The sequence below is a fragment of the Pygocentrus nattereri genome, chromosome 14 (genome assembly GCF_015220715.1).
Source record: "Pygocentrus nattereri isolate fPygNat1 chromosome 14, fPygNat1.pri, whole genome shotgun sequence".
Classification (NCBI taxonomy): Eukaryota; Metazoa; Chordata; class Actinopteri; order Characiformes; family Serrasalmidae; genus Pygocentrus; species Pygocentrus nattereri.
In genome coordinates this window covers 14,840,206-14,867,764 of record NC_051224.1, presented here as the reverse complement: position 1 = coordinate 14,867,764, position 27,559 = coordinate 14,840,206, and the positions used below count along the sequence as shown (strand labels likewise).

The 27,559-nt window shown below is 38.4% G+C and overlaps 1 protein-coding gene across 1 annotated transcript; it reads right to left on the bottom strand.

Moving 5' to 3' along the window:
* cavin1a (caveolae associated protein 1a) lies at positions 1–27,459 on the bottom strand. Its single transcript, XM_017725291.2, has 2 exons — positions 26,494–27,459; positions 1–3,596 (listed from the first exon to the last, which is right to left on the bottom strand). Exons 1-2 carry the CDS (start codon positions 27,055–27,057, stop codon positions 2,895–2,897), a joined length of 1,266 nt encoding a protein of 421 aa, XP_017580780.2. The 5' UTR covers positions 27,058–27,459; the 3' UTR covers positions 1–2,894.
* Between the last annotated feature and the right edge of the window lie 100 nt (positions 27,460–27,559).

The following is a 27,559-nucleotide window of genomic DNA, read 5'->3' as shown; positions in this document are numbered from 1 at the left end:
TGACTGCGAACATGCATTTATTATGTACAGGGTAACCACTACAGCACTCTATTCAGTCAATTGAGATATATGGCTGCTATTTTAATATCTATTAATTAAAGCAGATCCCTCAAATCAGTGACAAACAGAAGCTAAATGTACAGTGACACCCCAACAATCCAACATCCATTTAACCAACCCAGTGCTGAAATACTGTATTTAACGATCTTCAAATCATTTTCAGTTTCAACAAGAAAAAAAAAAACCCACAACATTCATATGCACACAGTCATTCAGTAAGCATCGAGAAGTAAAAGAAATGGATGTGTTAGTTATTCCTCGGTAGTTTTGCACTGATCTTTCAGCACTTCCTCTTTCATTTTTCACAATCTACATTCATACACAGCGTTATGTTTTTGTTCCAAAGGACCTGCACCCTCTTATTTGTTATGAAACCTTGAAGAACGTATCTGCAGAGTGGAAATTAAGAGTCCACATCTCAAGTGCTTTAACCTACATTCACTTCTTGTGTTGACAAAAGAATTCTTCAAAAGACAAGTCTGCCATCTTCAGAGTTGGGTCTAAGTCCACTACAATTAAAATATGAAGCATTCTGAAATTAAAGTGTTCCTGGTTTATTCATACTGGCTGTAGTGCCAGTAACTCCTCAAGCTTGTTTAGATCTTAAATGAATTGCTAATGCATTTCAATGCAGTTCATGCGGAAAGAGGGAATTTACTGTGAAAATATGGCTACAAATGGGCTTAGATTTAAACGTAAAATGTTTGCCAGTAATGCTGAAGCAAGTACTTACCATATGACCACTCAGGTCACTCAGCGAAATATTGAAAATTAGTGCTACAATCTGACTTTTCCATATCAATTATCTGTAAATTAATGCAACATATCTACGTAATCAGTTCTTGGTATGGGTGTAATGATACATAGTGTCACTATAAACTGTAAGGCAAACATGTGACAACATGCATGGTTGAGATTAGAGCCAAGTATCAAAATTCAGTACTTTTATGATACTGACTGAATTACTGCAATATTACAAAGTACTGGACAATTCTGTGTCATTCAGTACCAAATTTCAGTGTCTACGACTACGTGTTCACAGTCTACCAGTATTTGTGAGCCAACAAGCATGCGTGTTCCAAAATGACATTCCATATGCATATTATTAATATCTGCTCTTCTTGAATATCCTGTAGTCCATTGTTGTCAGTTAGTACACATTTTTGTATTAAGCTGCACGCACTTTTGGCTTGTAATTCAAAAGAAGGTATTGGAAAGTACTACGCATAGTAAAGCTATCAGTGTTGGTATCGGCATCAAAAACACTGAGTGATACCCAGGTCTAGTGGAGACGGGTGTTATCAGTTGAATTATATTAAATATGCCATCTGAAGCAGCTGCACTGTTTGAATGTCACGAGACACACTCCTGGCTCCCACTCCCCATTTTTATTAATACAATGTTTGCCCAAAATATTGTGAAAATATCAAATTGTGAACCCAGTATTGGAAATCAAATAGTATGCTATGTGTACTGTTACAACTCTAGTCTTTAGGGTCTGCCCAGTTCAAAATGCATCCTGGACGGTGGTTATTGATTCTAGCCTTAAAGGGCTGTGCACTTTTTCTGTTCCTCTTCCAACATCCCTCTCTAAATCCAAGTGACCGTTTGCAAAATAATGACTGACGGGCTCTCATCCAGGACCGTGTCCATCAATTAAAGAAAAAACTTCAACAAGACAAGCCTGCAGTGAAACTACACTGAATTATTAAGCTAAGATAGGTGTTACTGAGGATCTTTGGGAGGGTGGTCTGTTTTGTTATTCCCCCAGCAGAATCTTTCAGATTAATCTATGTGAAAGATTTCTCTCACAACTCATTGCCACTACTGACAGGCTGATTTATGCTGACTCTCAGGGAACTTAAGCTTATGTCCATTTCAATGTGATGTCTAGTGACAAATGATGTTACAATTCAATGTTAAGATCAGATAGTTAACTACGTTAACTTTTCTGCTGCTCAGCTTAATTTAGCTGTTGACAGCTTGATAAATCAGTCAGACGAAACAGGACTGTATAGTGCCTGCATTTGTGATCAGTCAGATATTAATGCATTCAAACACATTATCATTTCTATTGTTTCTTTAAAGTTTGCTAAAAGACGTCGTGCGTATGAAGGCATGTCTTTCTCAGCATCTTCTGTTTAGCTCCAGGGTTGGCTTTAGCATTAGCTTATCTGAAATGGCAGTTTTTAGCTCAGTCTTTTTCCTTATTAGCCATGAAAATCTTCCGCTTTAATGTTCAGTCCCTAAGAGACCCTGGTTTGCTTAATATAACCATGGTTTCCACAATCTTAATCTCTTAGTCACATTTTGTCTATTCTCAAACATGCGAGGCTGCACTGAACATGTAAAGCCAGTTTATTTTTGAATAAAAAAATGTTTTCAGGGATAGTCACTTAGCACTAGTGATATGGATGCTAGCAGATAGCCTGACCTAAAGGTTTGATGGGCATAGCAACAATAACTAAAGGAGACCTGACTTTCCAGAATTTTGAAACCGGTCACTCATCACCTATATAAGGAGAATGTGGTGTATTACAGAAGAAGAAGGAAAAAAAACAGTAAACCGTGTAAGATTCATAAAACTGCAATTAAAAACAACCGATTAGGTGGTACTATTAAAACGAAAAGTATTCTTTCCCATAAACATTTCAGTCCGTCCTTCAATCCAACATGCTTTTGCATTATTGTCAAGACAGCTTGTCGTCGTACATCGATTTGACTCTTCACGAACATATCTGTGGTGTACATTCACTTATTCTTCATATTCATCTCTGGACTTCGTCACATGGCCATTTTTATTCGCCCCACTCTCGGGGGCTGCTACGTTGGATTCACTGGCTCGCCTTCTCGCCTGCCCGTGCCGTATCCTGAATCACCAGCCTGGATTCCTCCAGCACAACTTCCAACTCTGGGCTGCTCAGGTTGACTAGCTGGCCCTCCAGCACCTCCAGGTCCTCCTCGGCCTCCTCTTGCTCTGGTTCCTCCTCCTCAGGCTCGGCTTCTGGCTCAAGCTCCACTTCTCCCTCGCGGATCTTCTTCACATAGAAAGTGAAAGGAGGCACGCGGTAAGTTGTGGTTTTAGAGCGCGCGTGGGCCGCGTGGTCTGGCGAGAGAGATTTCTTCAGCTTGTCGCGGGACATGCGCAGCTTCTCTTTCCGCTCGGTGTTGGGTGTAATCCTTGTCCCCAGCTTGCCCATCTTCTTGCCCAGGCTCAGCCTGGTCTTCTGCAGGTTCTCCCTGGTCCTCAGGCGCGTTTTCTCCAGGTTCTCCTTGGTTCTCTGACGGGTCTTTTCCAGGTTCTCCTTGGTTCTCTGCCTGGTCTTCTCCATCTGCTCCTTGCTGAAGGCCTTCTTCAGCTCGTCCACGCGCTGCAGGCCACTGCGTTTGATGCGCGCCGCCCGCGATTCCTCCACAATTTCCTCAATCTCCACCTCCTCTTCATCTCCTCGTTCCTCTTCTCCTCCTTCACTCAGAACCTGCTCACCTTCCTCACCTGCTGCCACAGCCTTCTTGGTGCTCTTCAGCGGCTTTTCCTTAACAGAGAGAAAGGAAACTTTATTTAATTTTTTACGAACTTTAAATTGCTTTTAACAGTTCAACTTTATACTGGCAACACTGTTCTCAGTACAAATATTCCAATGAAGCTGAGATAGATAGATAAATGTATAGCTAAACATTGTAATCAATAGAGATTTTAAGCATTTATTAAAGAGCAACAGTTATTTATTTTTCCTGTAATACAGTCACATGATACCCTTTTTGGTTTGAACTGATGATTGATTTGATTCTGCATGTCCACAGCCTGGTTTCCCTACTGAAGCTGTAATGAACAAGTCTGGTTTCTGTATTATTCAGCAGGGTTCAGTGTTGGAGGTACTGCCGTTTTAAATTCAGAGCATGTTTTCACACGTTTGACTTCAGGATCAGTGCATTACTGTAATTAAGGGGTGGAAAAAGTGTGAAGATGAATCAATGCAGTCTGTTTTATAAACTGCATAATGAGATTATAATCTACACAGAGGTGAATACCTTGTCTCCCCCTACAGGACATCGAATATACTGACTGCTGCATTTGGTTTACTTGTTAACTCCTTCCCTAGTGCTATGTAGTGAACTAACTGGAAAATGAGGATGACATGGCTGAAAGATCCTGATGAAACAGATACTGTTGAGAATTCAAACAGCATTACAGCATGTATGAGACATGTAGGAGTAGTGCTGTATCTCTGTAAGAAGGAGCAGTTTCAAATGCAGAATATGAGTTGCCACACTGTGGTCTACAATAATTTAAAGTCTTGTTTATTTATCTCTGATACATGATCTTTGCTAAGTTTTAGACTATGGTTCTGAGCCCCACCGCTCTGTCTCTCTACTTTCATGTGTGCGTTAAAAACTAACTGATAGTTTCGTGCTGACTAAAAGATCAAGAAAATGATGCGTCTAAGAGTGGACACTTCACACAAGTCAAAATGTACCTTTCACATGAAGCGTATGTACGTGTGCTGTGAAACCGAAGCATGTGATTCATACTGAAAGAACCATATCTACAAAACAGCATAGTAAGCAAGATATGAGATCACATGCACACATTGCCAGACTTCCTTGTGCCTAATAACAAACCATATCTTCATTTGATCATAAGCCATTTCAGTCTAAAGCTGCTATCAGTTCTAAAATCACTCACTTGCATGCATGTATGTGCACCATGCACAATGCTCTAATGCGTCATTGTGTACATACAAACTGTAAAAGCCAAATACCACCTTTCACTTATTTAATTTCCAGTCAAAACCATGACTGGACAAGACATTAAGTACAAGTTATTTTTTCAGGAGTTATTTATGAGGAGGTTTGAAATTTGCATAGAAAATGGGTCTCCGAACAACTGTGCAAGACCTGGTAGACCACCAAACCATGAATATGTTTCGGATTACTTGGATTGTGAGAAGTAGAAAAATCAACTAACTTTTGAGGAGTGAACTTTGGAGGAGTGAAAAAAAATATTGCTGCAGATTTCTTTGAAAAAACTGAAAGCAAGTCTCCTGAAATTAATGGAAGCTTAATGCATGCTATATATATGTTGTTAATGTTAATGCATGATATATATATATATATATATATATATGCAGTTGTTGAGGTTTCTGTGAAATGAAAAATTAATAACCTGTAATTAACGTCCATTTAAATAAAAATTCAATACAGGGTTGGTGGTCTGTGATTTTTACAGTACTGTGTGTGTGTACCTAATAACAGATCACATCATGCAGACATTTCAAAATGTTTAAATTGAAATAAAAGCTGTCTTGGGTAAAACAATTTATCTTGATTACTCAATTAAAAAGGTCATCATTTAAAATGGTCATTTTCAATGAATGAGCAATGATGAGTTGCCAATTGTTGAATCACTTGATTCATCAAAATAATTGATAGATTACTCAATTAGTAACAGAATTAATAGTGACCTAATAGCACAATTGGTGTCTGAAATCTGCTCTTAATTTTGCACTTTAGCTCTGAGGCTAATACTAATACTACCAGGAGTTGCGACTTGTTTTGCAACTTGCTATACGCTGCAGAGAGTTGTCAGAAATTGTAGAATTTCTGCTGTTGGTGGTTCCATCTGGTGGCCAACAGCACGAAGAACACCTGCTAGACCCTAATGATAAAGGAACATTCCCATGAAAGAGGAACTCTCTCTGCTCACTCTCGACCCTCAAGTCCTCATAAAATGTCCTGTTACCTTATGTGGCGTTGTGTGAGACCAAGATGTGAGTGTGTGTGTAGGTGTGTGTTTATTTTAGGGTTGCCTTTCCTGCTGCCTGGATTCCTTCTGCACCATTCCCTCATTCCCTGGACATCAGCCATCAGTGCCACCCTCCCTCACCCCCAAGGCCTGATCACTGTCTCCTGCTACACTCTAACAAATAAATACTGATGCTGTCACCATGGCAACAGTCAGCACCACAGTTTGCTAAAGCTAGAGGGCAGCAGCAGCAGCTTCACTACAGATTCATGGATAGGGGGCTAAGCATTTACTAGGGGCCAGGCTTTTACTGAACACATTTCTGTTCATCATGAACATTTAGAGGAGCAATAAAGCATTTTCACTCTATAAGTACTTACTGTTTAGCCTTGTTATATTATGTATATGTTTAAAAATGTTTAATGTGTAATTTAGTGAACTTTTAGCCTAAACCACGTTACAAATTCAATGGTTGCGAATGACAATACTTAGCGAGCTAGCAGCAGAGATGCTCCCCTGTGTCTGATATTATTGGTTTACAACTTAAAATATCTGATATCATTGCCTGAGTGCTTTCTCTCCATAATCTCTGGTAGCACAGAAGAAGCTCCCCTTAAACTGCCCTAGCGACACCCCTGGCCAGTCGTAAACAAGTGTTGCAGGAACATGTGAGAGATTCTCAAAGCAGTGCAGAGACGTGTACAAGAGAGAGTGTGAATTTGTGTGCATTGCTGTGACACATTTTGTTAGTGTGTGTGTCTGTATTAGGAGAGGGAGTTATGGCCCATATCAAACATTTTGTACATCTATTCCACTTTTTAGCATTTGTATGGATTTATGCACCAGCCATTTCCAGCCTCTTAACCTGCCTGCTTTTGTTACTGTGCATTTAAGACTCTTATATGTAAATGATCTCTGCTTTGATTAGCCTCCCTGTGTTTTGCCTCTTTCAAAAAGCAGTCAGGGCTGAAACATCTTTGCATGTTTCAACGGTTAACATGTAAACAAAATTGTTCATTGAGGTGTGAAATAGCGCATTTGCACTGTCTTTGATTTCTTTGTGATAGTGGAGATAAGAATCATGGGTTGCCATGTCTACCTCAGGCATCAGTCAGTGTATTTATTACAATTGTAAGTCTGTGAGGGAGCTTTTAGAGGCATTACTCTTCAGATATCTGGTTCCTATCACCACCACTGGGAACAATTGTCAACAGGTTTCATCAAACCACACTAAATGACTTTGTTTACATGTTAACCAATTAATTATGCAGAAATGTTGAGTTTTTAAGTAGACTGTTCTTAACTGGTTGTAATTATGCAACCTCAAGTCCAATGATCAATTTATCTACATAAGATATTACACAGAAAGTTATTACACAAAATCGTTATGATTTATCGTTATGCCTTTTTACGGTAGGAGAGTTTGGTTCTAAAAGATGCAGTGTTACAAAAGAGATACATATTGGCCTAAAATGTATTTAGAAAATTTCTACAGAGCAGAGAGGTTGTAGGGCAAAACAGTATCCAAGAAAGATATTACAGATTTTACATTATATATAAAAACTCATAATACAAGTGTGAGTTCACCAGTCATTTTGGAAAGCAAGTAAAATGGTTAAATTTGCAATGACCCCTGATTCCTGTTACCACCATTCTAAAGAAAAATCACTCTGAATGACTTTGTTTACACCTCAATAACTGGATTAGGCAGAAATATTGAAAAGACAGAGGAATTCCCCTTTAATAACTTGCAGAGCATCATGAGGGCAGATACTAAGCATCTGATATTGTCTGTTAATTGCAGAATTGAGTCATCAATTACAAAATACTTACAATCGTTACTTATATATTGTCCACTTAAACTAGCTTATAAAAGGCCACGATTCCTGCATCCAATTATTATGTAATATTCTTTACTATTATAGAAGTACAGAACCAAAACTCAAAAAATGGTCACTGTTGAGTTACTACACTGCACATGGCATCATGCTGTCATTCATACAACACTTTAATGGCAGTAATATGACACCCCTTAATACAGCCCCTCACTGTGTTGCCAATTTACGTGATGACATATTAAAATCCACAAATGCTTGTGTAGCTGTTTTACGCAAATGACCTCACTACACACTTAGCAGCTGTTAGGACAGTGTAACAAGACAGCCGTGATCTAAACAACAGCACCAAAAAACTACATTATACACACAAAACTGTTCACTGAAGATGGCAACACTCTTTAAAGCACTCTGTGCTTTAGCAACAATTATTGATAAGTGCCATGATGTTTATAAAGTGTATTATTTTTTGTTCTATCTTTTGCATGAATACACATTCTGCATAGTAATCTATTGTCCAAAATACTGTACTGAATGGCCAACAAAGCATCAATCATGATGACTAGATGTTCAAGATTAAGCTCTATATATATATATATATATATATATATATATATATATATATATATATATATATATATATATATATGTGTGTGTGTGTGTGTGTGTGTGTGTGTGTGTGTGTGTGTGTGTGTGTGTGTGTGTGTGTGTACACTATATGAATATACTGAGCACTACACTAACATGCCTGTGGTTTCAAACAATAACATAATAATAAATTTGTCTTTCAAAAAATTGCTTATCGCTGTAGCCCTACTGTACATACAGCACACACATAAAGCAATATGCAATAAGTAAATTGAACCTGATATCTTGTGAAAAGGCGAGCATGTGTGTGTGTGTGAGAGAGAGTGGCAGGCTGTCTCTGGAGGGAGGGATGAAAGGCATACTGAGGATGAGTGAGAGAGCAGCTGCTCTGTGGGGTCCGGTGCAGCTGCTCCCGCACTGCTGCAGAACGGCAAATTCTTCTAGAAAAGCCGCTACTTCAGTCACCATAACCCTCTCAACACTTTTCGCAGGGTTGAACATTAGGTTAGGGATGGAGTGTGTGTTGAGCTATGGGTTAGGGTTAGGCTTTGGCAGGAGTAAGTGCTATTTTTAGGGTTAGGGAGAAGTTAAGTTGAACTGAAAAAAATATTTAGTCCAATCAAGCAAGTTAAGTAAAAGTCTTAACAGTAAGCATTTATAAAGCATCTGGTAGGGCAGCAAAATACATTGTTTGTTTTGGTGACTTACACACATCTTTGAAGGCACCATTAATGCATTTTGAGCAACATATCTTTCCTTATAGATTTGAACATGTCAGCACCAAGCCACATTCTGCATGTTTTATTCTCCAGCATGGCTGCATAATCAGAGAGTGCAGGTGCTACACTGGCCTTTGTGTAGTCCAGACTTGTCTCTCATTGAAAACGTAGGCAAAACACAACAGTAGATGACCTGTCAGGTTGCACAGATGAAGATGTTTATAACAGTCAAACAGCAAAAAAACATTCTTTCAAAACTGCATCAGTTTGTGTCTTTAGTCCCCAAACAATTATTCAGTGCTGTTAAAAGGAAATGTGATGTAAGACCTGGAGCATGTGGCAGGTATCAAATTTTGAAGGAGTGTATATTTACAAAAACAATGAAATTCATAAGTTAAAACACCAAATATAGTGTTTTTGTACCATTTTCAATTCAAAACAGGTCAAACAGCATTTACTAATCACTGCTTTCTCTTTTATTAGCTTTTCACATACTGTCCTAACTTTTTTGGAACTGGGTTTGTGAAAATATGTTTAAAATTTATAGCAATCTTTCAAATCACATGCACAGGCACACAGGCAGCCCCACACACTCCAGTGTCTAGTCAGTCATTGGTCGCATTGGCCACTAGGGGCTATATTAAGCTCTTGGCACTGAAATTGGAGCTGACTTCCATTTTAACGCTATAACACCACACGGTTTCTTAATGTCAAACCGATAGAGGCTTTTCACCCATTTACCTTCATTAAAGGTGGTTCATCAACTGGCTGCCCTATTGCAGAGGCATGGGAGTATGAGGGTCACCAGCTTAAGACCACTAAGTAACAGGATGTAGTATAGACATGGGGGTTGGGGAGGGGGTCTATGGTACAATCTTCATCACTGAGTACGGAGTTCCCTCAAGACCGAGCGGTGGAATGAGGACAGCTTTCTATTGTAGGGACAGGCATGTCCCACAGCGAGTTATAAAGAAGGTGGCAGCTTCCTTTGACCTTACAAAAATGCTAATGGCATGTATGTGTCTCACGCACACCCAAAAATTCACACACGCACACACCGCCATTAAATAAGTTTATTATCAATATACAAGTTATGCTGTTAGAGAAAAATATATAGTTGGTTGCTAAAATTTGGCCACTCACACATAATCTACACCACTTATCCTTCTGGATCGTGGGGGTCCCAGCAGTCATTCAGTGGAAGGCAGGAAACACCCTGGACAGGCTGCCAGTCTATCACAGGTCAGACAGACAGACATATACACAGCCTGACTGCATGTCTATGGGAAACCCACACAGATACAGGGAGAACATGCAAACTCCACACAGAAAGGACCCTAGTCCCAGCTGGGAAGCGAACCAAGGCCCTTCTTACAATAAGGCAATAGTGCTACCAACTGCGCCACTGTGCCGCCACAGCTGCACATTTTAATGCAATGTAAGTTGTGTAGATGATGTGTGGGTGGCCAAAATTTAGCAACCAACTATATATTTTTCTCTAACAGCATAACTTATATATTGATAATAAACTTATTTAATGATGGTGTGTGCGTGTGTGAATTTTTGGGTGTGCGTGAGACACATACATGCCATTCTGCCATGCGTAGTTCTGATCCATTTCTATTGATCCATTCAGTGTAAGATTTTTACACAATACAAACACTAACTGGAGCTTTTCATAAATGTATCATTTTGCTGAGCAGCAGTTGCTAAGTAATGACTTGCTGTATGCTGCAGTTAAACATCACTAAGTTTTTGCATTTACAGAGACAAAAACAGAAAATGAACACATTAAATAACTTCTATAAGATAATATTTGCCCTGTAGTTAAACAAACAGGAATCGTGCAGGAATGAACAGATTTCAAATTAGCAAACAACATGGGCTGTGACCCTGGTTTACAGACTGACTGGAGCAGAACGACATTCATGTTAATCTGGCAAATATTGGAAAATCTGATCTGAACCTGATATTGTGACAGACAACTAATTTCAGAACTAAAAGATTGTTATGCAGAAATTTTATAAAAACCAGGTAGAATTCCCATTTTAAGTGTGAGTCACAACATTAGCCAAGTAGCCTATACAAACTAAAAAAGGACCTTTCCTTGATGTGAACCCAAGTTTAAATAAAGAACATGATGAGGATGATGAACGATATCCCAATTTGATCAACTGAGATTGCCTTTATAGTTGTGTGAAAACATGAGGGCAACAGAAAAGTGGACGAGGCTGAGTCAGACGGAGCCCTGGCAACGGCGTCCACTCATGCAGCGGGACGGTATCACTATGCCTTCACCACTGCTCTGCCAACTCACAAGACCTGACCATACGATAGCATTAGCAAAACAGCAGCTAGCTCTAACACAGCCATTACAAGCAGGTGCCAATACTACGATGGACGAGTGAATGGAAGACTAGAGGAGGAGAGATGGGAGGAACTGATGGACAGATGGAAAAAGCATCTGAACTAAACTGCAGTCATTAGGAGGGTGAACATACTGCAAATACAAGTTAATCAAAATAAGTATTGATGGTCATGTATTGTACTGCACTGTTCTGTGTTCAACTGCGTTCCTTTATCTCTGGGTATCAACACTGACTTGTTTCTTAGCGGTATCTGAGCTCAGGACTGGCTTTCTCTAATCTATTGGTAATTAGCAAAGATACTTTCTCTAGATATATAAAGCACTTCTTGTGAGTCGCTCTGGATAAGAGTGTCTGCTAAATGCTGTAAATGTAAATCAAATGGAAAATAATTGCTCACTCCCAAGTGCACAATTGGCCTCGCTCTCTCTGGGTGGGTAGGATGCCCCCCACCCCCCCCCCCCCCCGCCTGGGCTGGGAAATATTGTTACTGTAAAAATGACATCACAATATGTCACATTATGCTTCTCTGAGTATACTGTGGATTTCATCAGTACTTGTAGAACACTGAGCATCTATATATTTCATTACAATAAGAACGTAGGGCCTCTTTCACCAACCGTTCGTAAAAAGAATTTTCTTCTTAAAATCCATTTACACAGTTTTCAGAAAGGTTCTGACATTTGCCAGTGCTTTTTTTTTTTGGGATTTGTTCTTATATAAGAACAGAATCTACACACCCTCAAGAACACAAAGGTAAAAACTTAGGAAGATATTGGTGAATAAGGCCCATTGTTAGTCCTGTTTATTTGGATTTTGTGCAGTGCAGTATCCCAAATGTGGAATATAAATAATTGTGTTTATAGTTTTTGCTAATGCTTTTAGACGTGGCATCACTTTTCTGCTCCACCAAAAAAAATCTTCAATCTTGAAGATTCTATTTTTGCCATATTGCCCACCCTTTAGTCTTCAATACAGTTCCTGTTATGCATATATATGTTATTATTAATATTATGTTAATATATATACTGTTTGTTTATTGTTATGTAGTTTTTAAAGTGTGTATTGTGCAGTGTTTTCCGAGTTTTTGTAGAGTATGCACAAGATCCCAGCACAGATGCAGTCATATGCAAAAGTTTGAACACCCCTGTATAAGACATTTTCTACAAGGAACAAGCTTAAACATCATTTTTGTGCAAAGCGTAGTGCTTAATTTCCATTTATTTCATGCGTTTAATGTGTTGAGAAACAAATAAAGTACAAAATTTAAAATGTGCTATAACTTTTCTACAGCCCACATTGTATGATTTATTTCCATTAAATTCAGCAAATAAACAGGCATTGTGTGTTAAAATGTGCAGAAGTGTTTTTGTTGTAGAGGATGTGTTCATTTCTTTTCATTTAAAAATCAACACAACATAATTTGACCAGGGCACCCACATTTTTGCACACAACTGTATATGTACATATAGCAAGGTATTTTTCTATTCTATTCTACGCTATATTAGCTCAATATTCTATGGAGAAACTGTAATAGATTCGTAATGGCTGGCACTGAAACTAGTGTCTAATATTTTTATGAAATTTTCCTAGATATGCTGCAGCATACGGAGCAGAATTATTCACTGCAGAGTTTGTTTTCCTGTGCCAGATTTAGGATATTTGATAACTATCTGTTGCCTGGAGCCTAAACATGTCAGCTTCTGCTCTAATCGTCTGGTATTGCCCTCTTTAAATTTCCTGCAGAAACTGCACAGGAAGCCTGCTTTAGAGCAGCGATTCTCAATTCCATGCACCCTCCTCTAATACACACATCTGACCATCAAAATGAACTGACAGCAGATAGAAACTGATGATTAGGATCTGATTTTAAGTTTTTACTAAATATCTTAAAACACATATTTAATGCTTCATTCAAACAACAATTCCTTCTTATAGTTGTTACTGAATTTTATTTTTACATTATATTTCACTGCTGTTTCGTGTATTTTTCTGTGCTAAAGGCCTATTTGCACTTTATCTTAATTCTTTTCACAGTATAAAATGTTTCTGCTTATTAGGAGACCCCTCACTTTAACTACACATTTTTGTTCTACAGCAATATCGATAGAACATATTTCCATGGAAATACGTATGATTTACAAAAAGAGACGTGAACAACTAGATGTGACATTACAATAAGTACACAGGGCCGGATTAAAAGAATGGGCTGAAAGGGCTGCAGTCCCGGGCCTCGCCACTAGGGGGGCCTCCGGTCGCTGAATGTCAAATGACAAAAATTAATAGAAAAAAAAAAAACGAAACAAGCGAAAATGTCGGGCCAAAGGAAACACGAGAGCGGAGCAAAAAAAACGAAAATTACAATCAATAAAAAAGGAAAGAGCGACAGAATTATTACAGAAAACACCCAAATTAACCAACATGTGGAGTAGTCAGCCTGCTGTAGCAGCTACCACCAGCAAAGAGGCAACTGTCAGTGATGGACAGCAGCCAACCACCGCTAGCCAACTAACCAGCCCAACTAGCCAGTCTGCTAGCAATAGTGCTACAATCTCTGAGGAAACAAGTGATGGAGAAGAACCAGTGGGTAATGTAGCAGATGAGCCTGTTGATTCTGAGGCAGGGGCGAAAATAGATATATCAACAGATATTGCATGCTGGGGAGAAGTTAATGAGGAGATGCGAAGCTATTGGGTCGGAAAGGGAATTGAAGCACCCACACAATGTCAACATAAAGATGCCGATTTTTCGGCTTCTGAAAGGAGCTATAAAAATCAGAAGCGATGTCTGAGCAAAACATTGTTCAGTCGCTCGCTCAGAAATGGAGAGAAGGTGGCAAGAGAATGGTTGTCTTACTCCCCATCTACTGGAAATGTGTTTTGTTTTTTTTGCAAACTATTCAGTAACGATTCAGTAATGATATTAAAGCTACCCTTGAATTGAAATGAATTGAATTGAAGTGAATTGAATTGAAATCATAATACCAGTTCACTTTAAACGGTAGTCTGTCATAGATTGGTACTGTGTACGCTGATGTGTCAGTGGGTTTGTGTGAGGTCATGCGTCAGAACATCATATGAAGGGCCTCATCCTGGTAATTAGCCCCGGGCCTCAGGAAGTGTTAATCTGGCCCTGTAAGTACATAGTTAGTCATGTTTATCTGGTTTTAGTACAGTGCAGTATGTGGACTAAAAACAGTTGTATGTATAGTTTTTTGATAGTATTTAAAATGTGGCACCACTTGTTCTTCTGTTTATGCTCCAACATCAGATGTCAGACAAAAAAAATAAACATTGTGACATATGCATTGCAAAATGTCTTGAAGATTCTATTTTTGCCATATTGCCCACCCCTATTTCCAGGACAATTTCTGTTATGTGTAGTATGAGTACATGTCTATGAATGTTTGCATAAAACACTGAATATTTGAATATTTATTTATTGTTTTGTTGTTTATTTGTTTTCCAGACCCAAATTAAACCTAGTCATTTTCCATTTACACTCTTATTTAGACTAAGACTAGGCTTGATATGTCAGGGATTCCAGCACTTTATCATCTTTTATTGCAGTTATATTTTCATTTGTTATTTTGTTTGCACCTCAACCTGTTTGTATATGTATATATATGTATATGTATATGCATATGTATATGTATCTATGTGTATATATATATATATATATATATATATATATATATATATATATATATATATATATATATATACACACATATATACATACACACACACATACACATACACACACACACACACACCTATATATTGTCTGAGGTAATCAAATGTGCTAGGACAGAGGTTAAGCTGTAAAGTAATCCTGCTATTTAGCAAGTTTAGCCTATTTGAACGCGTGTTGCTGTGTCTTGCTCTGTTGCTACAGGATTGAGTGTTGCCCCGATGATCCAGGTTTAATTATAAAGCATCCATGTCAGAACCCTGCCCTTCTGCAAGTGATCTGAGAGAATGCAACTATTCCAGGACCTAAAAGAGAACAGCGGAGCACCTGCGACACGTTATCAACTCCACACACGCACATCTCTCCCACTATCCATCAGACAACCACACACAACTCTGTCACTTCCTCTAGAGGCTGGACTCTGGAATTTGACTAAGGGTGGGCGATATGCCAAAAATATAATACACAATATGGATCACGATATATATTTTATATTTTATATATGAGGTCTGTGAGATTTACCAAAATGAGTGAACATCATAATGGTCTGTCATTGAATCAGCTACATGTTACTATGCAGTTACTGTACTGCTTGTTGTGGTTGTTTTGTAGGCTCTCTATAGTTTCTATATAAATCTGTTTTTTGTGAAAAGCTCTGGTGTTCCTGATTTTATACTATTTATATACTATATACTCACTATAAAAGCATATTGTTTTATTACTTTTATTACATTTTATTATTTTCAAATTTTCACTTTGCAGAACTCAGACACCACCCTTGTATTTTATTTCCAGTCAAAAAGGAAATAAGTACAAGTCATTCTTTTTCAAGCATAGAAAAAGGAGAGTACTAAACATATGCTACTGTGTGCAAAAGTTTGGCCACTCCTGGTTAAATCACATGCTTTGTTGACGATCACAGAACATTTTAATGCACAGTTTTAATACAAAATGTGGCCTTTGCAAAAGTTATGGCACATATTATATTTAATTTTTTACCATTATTTTAAAAGAGAAATGTCATATTTAAGTTTCTTCCTCCAGAAGATGAGTTGACTTATTTTCAGGTAGAAAATCAGCACTTGTAATCTGACGAGGGGTCCCCAAAATCTTGCATATGGTTGTATTTAACAGAATATTTCATACTAGTCTAACACTAAATATTATATCCTCTCACAGATGACAGATGGAAAGAAACACCTGATCTTTCCTTCTTCAGATCTGAAAAAAAGAATTCTTCTCTCTTAAACATGAAAGCACTAAGTAGTGTTTATCTGGAGGTGACCATTTTGGTGGTCTACCACATCTTGCACAGTTGTTAAGAGTCTCATTTCCTCTACATATTTAAATCAATTTTTGAACTCCAATTTGACCTGTAGTATGCAAATGGATTGTCTTAAATCCCCAGCACATTATGTAACTTGTAAATAACTGCTGTTTTGACTATTTTGAAAAATTAATAAATGATGTGTGGTCCCTCACTTTTGCATAACACTATAATTTAATCATCATAACATATTATAACATTGCCCAGCCCTTAAAATGACAAACAACACACAATATATTGGTACCATCACAGAGACTATTAACTGTTGGTCAGTCATTGGTAACTGTGCTTACGTTCATTGGTAAGTCTGCACACATGCACAAACACACTAAAACCTGCCAGTGTAAATGTGATACACTGCAGGGAGTGCAGAAAATAGAACACAGTCCAATATTACAACACAGAGGATGAAGTTCACCCAAAAGGGCCTCAGTCAAAACATCGTCATCACATGCAGAGATCCCCCACTCCCCCTTTCCCCTGTTCCCCCATTCCCCTACAAAGGACGAGAAAGTTCACACTTGAGCTATTAAGGGCCTGACAAGACACGTCATGGCTTTCCATGATTTCACATAATCATACAAAAATTCAAAGCTGTGCTCCAAATAGTTTTTAGTTATCAGTTTTTAAAGACTGCCCAGCAGGTTCACATACTGAAGATCCCTTTAAGAGTCCTTTTTGACTGTTTTTAAAGAAAATTACATAAAAAGGGAAGCTCCAAAAATTATGTGACTAATAAGCACAATATAGAAAGAAAGTAAAAGAATGAAAAATGGAAAATAACTAAATAAATGTTATTTAAAACATGCTGATGCAAACTTTACCATTTATTAAAAAAACTAATCAGTACCCAGTTTTCAAATTGCTACAACTGCATGGACAGAATTTTTTTTCCCTCTTGAAAATCGATGAGCTGTTGCCAGGCTTTAGGTCAGCTGGAGTGGAATATTCCACATGGTGCATACAGAGTTGTGCTAATTATTTTGTAAAAGTCGTGACGGCTGAATAGTGATGTGTGATGCTAAACATACCACTCACAAATATGTCCACTATTGAGGAGATTATTGTTTGACCATCTGATTATCACATGGATTTATCAGTCCACTCAGGTTTAGCAGAGCTCAGTAGCACTGAGATTAATAACTGATAATCACAGTGATTTAGCAGTCTACTCAGGCTTTAACAGAGCTCAGTAACACAGATTAATAACTGATCATCACATTGATTTATCAGTCTACTCAGGCTTTAGCAGAGCTCAGTAACACAGATTAATAACTGATCATCACATTGATTTATCAGTCTACTCAGGCTTTAACAGAGCTCAGTAACACAGATTAATAACTGATCATCACATTGATTTATCAGTCTACTCAGGCTTTAACAGAGCTCAGTAACACAGATTAATAACTGATCATCACATTGATTTATCAGTCTACTCAGGCTTTAACAGAGCTCAGTAACACAGATTAATAACTGATCATCACATTGATTTATCAGTCTACTCAGGCTTTAGCAGAGCTCAGTAACACTGAGATTAATAACTGATCATCACAGTGATTTATCAGTCTACTCAGGCTTTAACAGAGCTCAGTAACACTGAGATTAATAGCTAATCACATTGATTTATCAGTCTACTCAGGCTTTAACAGAGCTCAGTAGCACAGATTAATAACTGATCATCACATTGATTTATCAGTCTACTCAGGCTTTAGCAGAGCTCAGTAACACAGAGTAATAAGTGATAACATTGATTTATCAGTCTACTCAGGCTTTAGTAGGGACTTCAGTATTTGTAAAAAAAAAAAAGTTTTTATTTGAGGCATCAAATTTGAGGCATTTGAGTGCACTGATTCTTAATAAAGTTAATGAACAAGGATTCATGTGTTTCTTTTAAAGATGGTGTATATTTAGTTTTTTATTAAGTGGATAAAAATGTTGAAAATATTCACTAAAAATGTAAAAAGTAACTGTACTGTGAATTCTGCCTTTACAAAATGTACATCCCATCCTTGGCACTATACAATTTTAGATTTAGATAGGACCTTTCATTAAAATAGTTTAAAAAAGGAAAAGAGCAAATAAAAAATAAACACAAAATGAGATGAAAATAATGATGAAAATAAAAAGTTAAACAAGTAACTTTAGTTCAGTAAAACAATAAATAAATGAATAAATAAACTGCTTTACTTTCAATTTGAGTCAAGTTCCCTCTTAAAAGACATGTCTATAGAGTTCCCCTGCAGTCAGTAAAAGTTAGTAGAAATACAGAAATAGTAGAGACAGCTAGAGAGCTTGCAGATGTATAAGTATACTGATCTACTGACAGGCATAAACAGACATTGAAATGTTGGATGTTCCTCCTGAGATATGTTTCCACAAATACACCCCCCCACCCCCCACGTCACATAGCAGGGGGTCAATTTTACAAAGGTAATTTATGTGGGCCTCTCAGGTCTGCAACTGGATATCTGTTAAATGCCAGTAGTGTAATCTGTAGACTCAGTGGACATTCCTATAGAGAGCTCTGAAAGTAAGACCCCACACAAACACACACATGCACACACACACACAACTGCACTGAGACCCTCTCTCACCTCTGAAAATGATTAAACCTGCAGCGCACAAAGTAATGGGGTAGGAGCACTATTGTATCATTGTAATCACTACTGTACTGTTTATTTGAAACACCCTCTTCCTTCTATACTCCTTTTTTATAATTTCATCAGGCCTACAATTACAGATTGTAGTCCATCTGCTTCTCTGCATACTTTGTTAGTCCCCATTTACCCTGTTCTTCAATGGTCAGGACCCCTACAGGACCACCACAGAGCAGGTATTATTTGGATTGTGGGTCATTCTTAGCACTGCAGTAAAACCGATGTGGTGGTGATGTGCTAGTGTGTGTTGCGGTGAAACAAGTGCATCAGACACAGCGGTGCTACTGGAATTTTCAAATACTGAGTCCACTCTCTGTCCGCTCTATTAGACACTCCTAGCTTGTCAATCCACTTTACAGAGCTGGACGAAGTACACAAATCTTGATCAAAGTACTTGAGTTAAAGAAGAGATACCCAAGGTAAAATATTACTCCAGTAAAAGTAAAAGTCCTTACTCTAGACCTCAACATAAGTAAAAGTACAAAAGTATTTGGCTTCAAATGTCCTTAAGTATTGAAAGTAAAAGTACTAAAAAATTAATTATGTCCTATTATCTACTATTCTGTCCTAATGTCCTATTATCATTTTTGCAAAAAGACTCGCTTCATTAACTTATTTTAGGTGAAAATACTGCAGCGTCTCTCTTGGTAAACCAGTCTTTTAATAGAACGTCATTAATTAGTGATTAAAATGATCATAAGCACAAAACACTTTCCATCAGGGAGAACCGAGTGGCTCTGAAATCACTTCTACAAACAAGCAAAGTTTCAGTTTAAGATTACTTTGTAAATTAGTTACAAGCTGAAATTAAAACTTGCTTTAAACAGGATCACAAATAAGTTTTCCTTTACTGTATTGATCTGTAGGTCTCTGTTCATAAACATAAACTAAAAGTCATTTACTATAAAATGAAAGTGTTTGTATGAATTCAGAAAAAAAGAAACATGCCAGTCACACTGTATATGTGTACATATCTCTATATTGTGATCTATTTACAGGTTAGGTTAGTTCCATCATTGGTGTTCTTGCTTTGCAGTTCTTTTGTTTTGACATGTTACGATTTTATACACACAAAAACCAAAAGGAACGACAGATTTCTCAAAATGTAGTGGAGTAAAAAGTCAGATATTTGACTTTAAAATGTAGTGGAGTGAAAATAAAAAGTCGCCCAAAATGGAAATACTTCGGTAAAGTACAGATACACGAAAAAAAACTACTTAAGTACAGTAACAAATTACATTTACCTAGTTACTGTCCACCACTGCCACTTTGTGGATATAAAGTCAGAGACAGTAGCTCATCTGCTGCTGCACAGTTTGTGTTAGTCCTCTAGTCCTCGATCAGTGGTCACAGGATGCTGCCCACAGGACATTTTTGGTTGGTGGATTATTCTCAGTGCAGCAGTGACATTGAGGTGTTTAAAACCATACCAGTGCAACAAACACCACCACCACATCAGTGTTACTGCAGTGCTGAGAATGATCCACCAAGTTCTTTGTGGAAAAAAAATATTCCTGCAGATTTCTAAAAGTGAAAGCAATTTCTAGTCTCCCAAAAGGAAGACTAAAATTTTGGACTAGAAGTTAAAATAGATAAAGGGTGGTCTCTGATTTTTGCACAGCAGTTTGTGTATTTTTTATTTGACACACAAAAAAACCCACAGATTTAAAATCTAAATAAATAGTAGTCAATGAAAAGCAGGCCTATAGTTTGTATTGTTATGCACGCAATACGTACTTTCAAAGGTACCTTTAAGCACAACTAAGAACATTTTTAGTTTTTGCTGTTAACATTATGACATTAGACTATGTCGATGCTTACTAAAGTGTACTTAGCAAGGAGGTGTTTACTTCTTCCACCACTGCAAACAAACAAATATAGCTGTGTACAATTAAAGCTTCGCTGCACTTCATTTACAGCAGAATAAACCTGTACACCCAGTGCTAATACACCTCTAGATAAAGAGACAGATAAATAAGATCAGTGCTTTGTGATGCTTTCAAATAGGAGGGAAATGAGTATTGGTTGGTTCTCATTTACATGGGCTCATTTACTTTGTCTAATAAAAGCTGCATCAATGCACTTTTTATCATGGGGGCTAGCCAAATGTTGCTAATGTCCCCAAAAGTCAAAAAAAGACAGTTTAGTCCTCATTAAAAGTAAATGCATGGCCAAACACACAAGCACACACTCTTCTTCCATCGTTCAGCGCTGTGTGTATTTTGTGAACAGTTACATAATTCTTCCCCAGGCTGCCTCTGAGGAAGTGGCTCGTTAAGGAGCTAAATAGAGCCAAGCAGGTCCTGTGTAAACAACAACTAAGTGATGGAACAAGCTGACCACAGTCCTGAGAGCAGTACAGAAGTCTTGCTTGTATAAAACAGGCTATAAGTGTAGCCCATGTAAATCAAGACTCAGTAATACAACCATACCTCTTCAGCTTCCACAGTTCCAAACAAACACTAAAGCAATTCCAGATAGCAGAGCATTTTAGGGTGATCCTGGTTTTCCTACACAACTGTTGGTTTACTACTGGGCAGATGTTAGGCCTTTAGACCAGAACAGGGTTACATCTAGGAAATTTATGAGTTGTTCGCTGCCAATAAGACCCTCTAGACCCGATCAACAATACAAAATGTGTGAGCCAAATTTCGTTATATGCGCTGAAAGGAAACATTTGGTCAGAAACGGTGCAGCTACCAGAGGCCAGTCCATGGAGCACACAAGCGCTGAATTACTGGTAAAAGAATAAGAGTCCGTAATCTTACTGAAGTTGCTTGAGCCGAGCCACCCTCTCTGCACATTGCACAAGTACAGACAGCAGAAATTTCCTGCTTCAAATATTTTGAACAAGAAGAGAAACAGACTGCCTGCCAGACTGTCATTAATACAGAATTGAGAGAGAATATATGTGAAATCTTATGTGCATATATTCATTTATAGTATTTTATACTGGCTTACAGCATGGCTCAGCCAAACTTTAGAACTACACATGAAAATATGATTTTTCCTTGAAAGAAAACAGTTTGCTCTAGAATGCAAAACTTTCAAAACATTCCATGTAATCCCGATTCCATAACCTCCATATATGGAAACTAAGTTGCAAAAAAAAAAAACAATTTGTTGTGATTTAATTTCATACTGAAGTTAAAAGGAATGTTTCAATTCGTGCTGCTTTTGAATGACGCAGAACACAGGACAGCCAATCAGAGCAGGGATCATTTATGTACATCAGTCTTAAAGCCACAGTGACAAAATAATTGTTTACACCTGAGGGACAGGGAGAGGTTGAAAATAGTTGCGTAAAAATGAATGTAGGATATGGGCCTTTTAAAAAGAAAGATCATAATGACGTTCTCAGGAGAATTGTGAAAGGTCCTCTGCTCCTTTCAGGGAACAGTCTCTCGCCCTCTCTCAGCAGAATCGTTAAACTGCATTGCAGACATTACCACATTCTGAACTATAATTAGACTGTCTATAAGTGGCGAAAGGGGGGTGTCTCTGGGTGGCCCTCTGTCATTTTGCCCGCCATGCTACAGCCCCAAAACCACTTTACACTCCTCTATTGCACTTCAACCTGCAAGCAAAACTCTTTGCTTCAGGCAAGGGACGTCCGACATGCTCACAAAACACTAAGCAACTGTATAGAAATCCAACACTGATTGAACACTGGGGTCTTTCTGCAGGGGGGGAGATCTGCCCATCACATTTTGATCTCATAGTGAAGCATAATAGTCACAGTACACTCGTCTGTACCTGTTCACTCACAACAATATAAAAGAAGCCAGTGTAAAATGTATCGCCTGTGATATTGAACTAGAGATTAGCTTACAAAAATGCTGGAATATCCTTTTAATACCTGCTCATGTGTCCTCTGCTTTGGTATTAGGATAGTTATGTTTGACCACAATTATTTAAAGATCCAGGGAACCTATATCTGTGTTTGTAGGTTAGTAAACATGTACTAAGTGAAAAATGTTCCAGTGAGCAATAAATGACTGATACATTTCACCATCTTCCTCTAATCTTGATTTAAACTGGGCGGCCCTAATGTTGGATAACGCTGACGTATCTTGCCCCGCCCACACGGTCAGAGAAACTTTGCGAGATAAAGCTAACCCAGCATTACAAAAAGCTAGTGAGCTAGACTAGCTGTCTGTAGTCGCCTGTTGCTGGATAATAATTTTTTCTGAATGAGTGAATGAGCAGGCTAGCAGTTTGGACAGAGAGCTGTCAATCAAGCTGCTCATTAGCCACGCCCACATAGTTCTTAGATAGGCCCGATCAGTGGTTTTTAAACCACACTTATCATCAAAATGTTTTAACCTTTTATTATTCATTCTGAACGTTTAATTTAAGACTCATTATACAGCATATACAATTTCATAGCACATGTACACAGCCTGGAAACCCTGAACAAAGGTGAAAGCTTGCCCTGATTGTTGCTGTGCTAAAACTGAAAAAAAAAGATTAAGACTGCAAAAGGAGTAAAGTCTTAGTCTTGGTTGAATGAAAAAGTTTAGGGACCCCTGTTGTGGCAGATGTAGTTAATTTTTTTTTTCTTTTCTTTTCTTTTTTTGCTATATGCAAAGGTTTAGCACCTCTGGTCAAATGACATTTTCTTGATTTTCTAAGTGAAAAAAACATTCTCTACACAGAAAACACGTTTCTCATTTTAATGCACAATTACTGGGAAAATAAATCAAAAAATGTCAAAACACATTTTATGTTCGTTTCCCAAAAACTCAAGCAAGTAAATAAAAATTGTGCACTAAAATTTGCAGAGCAATACCATATTTGTGTTTGTTTCCTCTAGAGGGAACCGAGGGTCAGAGACCAACAGTGTTTGGTGTTTTACCTGATTTACCCGAGTTGAATCAGGTGGGTCTGAGCAGAAAAATGATCAAACTGTTCAGAAATATATCCAGTTCTCCACCCCTGTTGTCGAAGATGTGCTAACTTATTTTCACTTAAAAAAAAACAAACATGTCATTTGATTAGGGGTGTTTAACCTTTTACTCATGCCTGTAAACATGCATGCACATGTTGTGGGCTGTGTTTATGGGGAGACTAATGTGCTATATTCAGCAAATCTAAATTCATACAGCTGCAGGATTACGACTTTCCGAACAGATACGAGGCAGATATAATGCAGTGAAGTATGACTGGATATAAAATAGAAATGTCTTCATCCTACACCATCCAACACAAGCCAACTATCTGCCACAGCAAGCTCACACACTCCAACTTTAGCACAGGTGGGTACACTCGTGTGTGTGTATGTGTGTGTGTGTGTGTGTGTGTGTATAAAAGACAGATGGTGAGATAGTGAAGGATTTCACTACACAAGAGAGCGACAGAACTCTTTGGATCACTATGTCCATTGCATTTTATGTACATTACTGTTAGCAGACAACATGTCTAAAATGTACATGCCAAGGTTTTTATTATTAAAACTGCATTAGAATCTACATAAAAAAGATTATTACTAATGCTATTCAAGTCCATTATCATGCTTGCAATAAATGAAGATGCACTCCTAAAAATGGATTATTTTAGGATTTATCACTTAATACAATGTTCTGTTACATATAATTACTTATATTTTAGCAAAGGTCTGCAAAGAACCCTTCAGAAGCATTTAGGGTGATTCATATATGGCGTGCTTGCAACCAAAAGCCCAGAACTCTAACAAAATCCCCTTTTTAAAGGCTGAGGTGACTTCATAATTTAACAATAAATCAATGTCAGTATGAGAAGTTTTCCAGAATTGCAAAGGAAATAAATTCCAAACATGAACTGTAAGGTTTTTCATGTGGAATTGCACTCAATGAGCTTTTCTGCAAACTAACATACACTAACAACCAATTCTGTATGTGCACAGTGTAGACCCTATCCAGTACATAGGGGAACCACAAGCCTGTACTCATCAAAGCTTGTGGTGAAGATCAACATGAACTTTTCGATGTCTCATTTGGCAGAGTACTGAGACTTTCTGATGCCGAATGTGGAATGCAAGGCCAAGCCCCTCACAGGAATCCCTGTGTGCCTTAAAAGGCATGGGGAAATATCACACATATGCCATCACTCACATATTTCAAGCCATATACTACTAACTGCAGTTGCAAGTTGACCATACTAACTGAACTGAAGGTTTTACAGACAGGTTAAGGTTCTCTTTAGGTGACTGAAAATACGTTTGGACTCATAGGGGCCTATATAATCCAGAACACATCAGTCAAGTATGAAAACCTTAACACCTGTATCACTTACATATACACTCTATCCTACACGTTTTGGAAACATAGTACATGGGATAAAACCTAAGCTCCAGCTTTGTTAGACAGCTACCAAGCAGACAGATACTCAAACCAGCACATAGGCTTCAGACTAAAAAGCTTTTCATTTGTGAAATGCCAGTAAAACTAGACGTAATTCATGCATGGAAAACAGAGAGAGTATTGTTGTTTTAAAGTGCTTATTTTATGGAAAACCAAATATCCCTACTTACTTAAAAAGAGATGGCTCTTCAACGGTTCTTAAAATAAAGAAATTGGTTCTATATACAACCATGAACACTCAAAGAACCGTTTGCGTGATGCATCATGAAAGCATTCTTCATATTGAAGGAGGATGTGTGGTATATGGTTCTATATAACACCAAAAAGGATTCTTCTATGTAGAACCCTTTTCAAAGAGGTTCTTAATAGAGCCATGTACAGCACATTCTACATTAATCTAAAGAACCCTTTTACGATGCACAGAATCCTTCAATCATGCAAAGGGTTCTTTGAGTGTACATGGTTCTATACAGAACTATTTTCTTTACTAAAGAACTCTACTTTTTGATTATAAAGGGATTCTAAATAACATAAAAACATTGTTAAAATTCCAAAACATACCACTCACTATCCAGTGCATTCAGTCCATATTTGGACACTATGCTGTTTATTGAATGAACTGTCTCTGTGATGTCAGTAGCACCAATTCATTTTCATCTATCCACCTATTCAGATACAGCAGTTCAGTCTCTCCCATTCACGCTGACGTTCTAAGGAGGTGTTTCAGCTCTGAGTGCTTTTTGATGGAGGCACAATACAGGACAGCCAATCAGAACAGAGATCATTAATATCAGTCTTTGAAAAAGGTTGTGTAAAAAGGAATTATGACCATAAAATCACAAAAATGTACCAAAGGTGGACCTCAAAAGAAGAATAAAATATATGAAAAAACGTGTGTCCATATAAGAACAACTCATTCTATGTTACTTTTAATTAAGACTAACCTAGAGGTCAGTGTGTAGTTTTTTTTTTATCCTTTTATCCTCTCAAAATTAACAAGGGTCAGCTTCCCAGACTTAGACTAACTGGTGACTCACCGTTTGCAATTAAATTTAGTCCAAGATGAGGATTCCAGGCCCCAGAAACTGGACCAAACTTGTGCAAAAAAGTGTGCTTTTAATGACTGTATTCAGAGTGCACCAATGTCACCATCAGCCCTACCTGGAAAATTAGCACTTTGAAGTTCTTCCTCTTGAGCAGCTCATGCTCATTGCTCTCCAGCTTCTTGATCTGGCCCACCTGCTTCTCCAGGTCTGTGCGCGCACTCTTCACATTGATGTTCACCTTGCGCACCTTGTCCAGGAGCTTGTTGACCGTGCTGGCCGTGCTGACATGGCTCTTGGCCAGCTTGGTCAGCTCGCTCTGGATGCCCGTCACGCTCTTCTCCATGTTCTCCTGTCGGCTCTCCAGGCTGTTCTGGGTCTGCTGGATCTGGTCCACCACGCCAATGATCTTGTCCAGAAGACCCAGGACCATCATGCCTGTGGCCTGGGCCTCGGACCTCTGCACCTCATCGCTTCCGCCGCCGTCCAATCCTGGCCCCAGCACCAGGTCCGCTTCTTTGGAAGGGTCATCGCGGTCATCATCACCGTCTGTGTTTTTGCGGTTGGAGGCTGGGGTGGTCACTGAAGTTTTGGCGGCCGCTGTCACCAAGGCCACGTCTTCGTCATCGTCAGAGATTTCGGTGAGGGCTATGCGATCCAACTTGAGGTTTGTGTCAGCCATGGCTGGGTGTAAGGTGTCCACACAGACAAACTTACACACACATACACACTCTCCAGTGGGCTTGCAGATAGAGGTCTAAAGCACACACATACACACGGGCTGGCGTGTGGGGAAGGCAGTCCTGTGATAAAAATAAAGCACTAAAAAAAGACCTGAATGACAGCAGACACCAAAGAGCGAAGAGCAGAATGAATCCAACTTGCACTTTTCCCCTCCTTTTAGTCCACCTGTCTTTTCCCACCTCACTTTAATCTATTTACCTGTTCTGTACATTAACATACAATTGACTAGCTGATCTTTCTCTCTCTAACACCTATGTTCCCCCTTCAGGCAAATCTGTCCCAGGACGCTAGCCAGTCTCTCTAACCACCAACGCGCGTGTGTATGTGTGCATGTGTGAGTGTGTGAAGCCCTCCTGTCAAACGCTCCCCTTCCCTCCCACAGCCCTCCTCCTACACCACTCATTTACTGTAAAAGTCATGCCCACACTGACCATTGCTGG

Bases quoted from the DNA above. Each gene is read 5' to 3' on its own strand.
- cavin1a (XM_017725291.2), bottom strand. From the start codon at position 27,057: ATGGCTGACACAAACCTCAAGTTGGATCGCATAGCCCTCACCGAAATC. The intron at 3,597-26,493 runs GTAGGGCTGATG...CTCTCTGTTAAG, and splicing joins TCAAAGTGCTAATTTTCCAG to GAAAAGCCGCTGAAGAGCAC.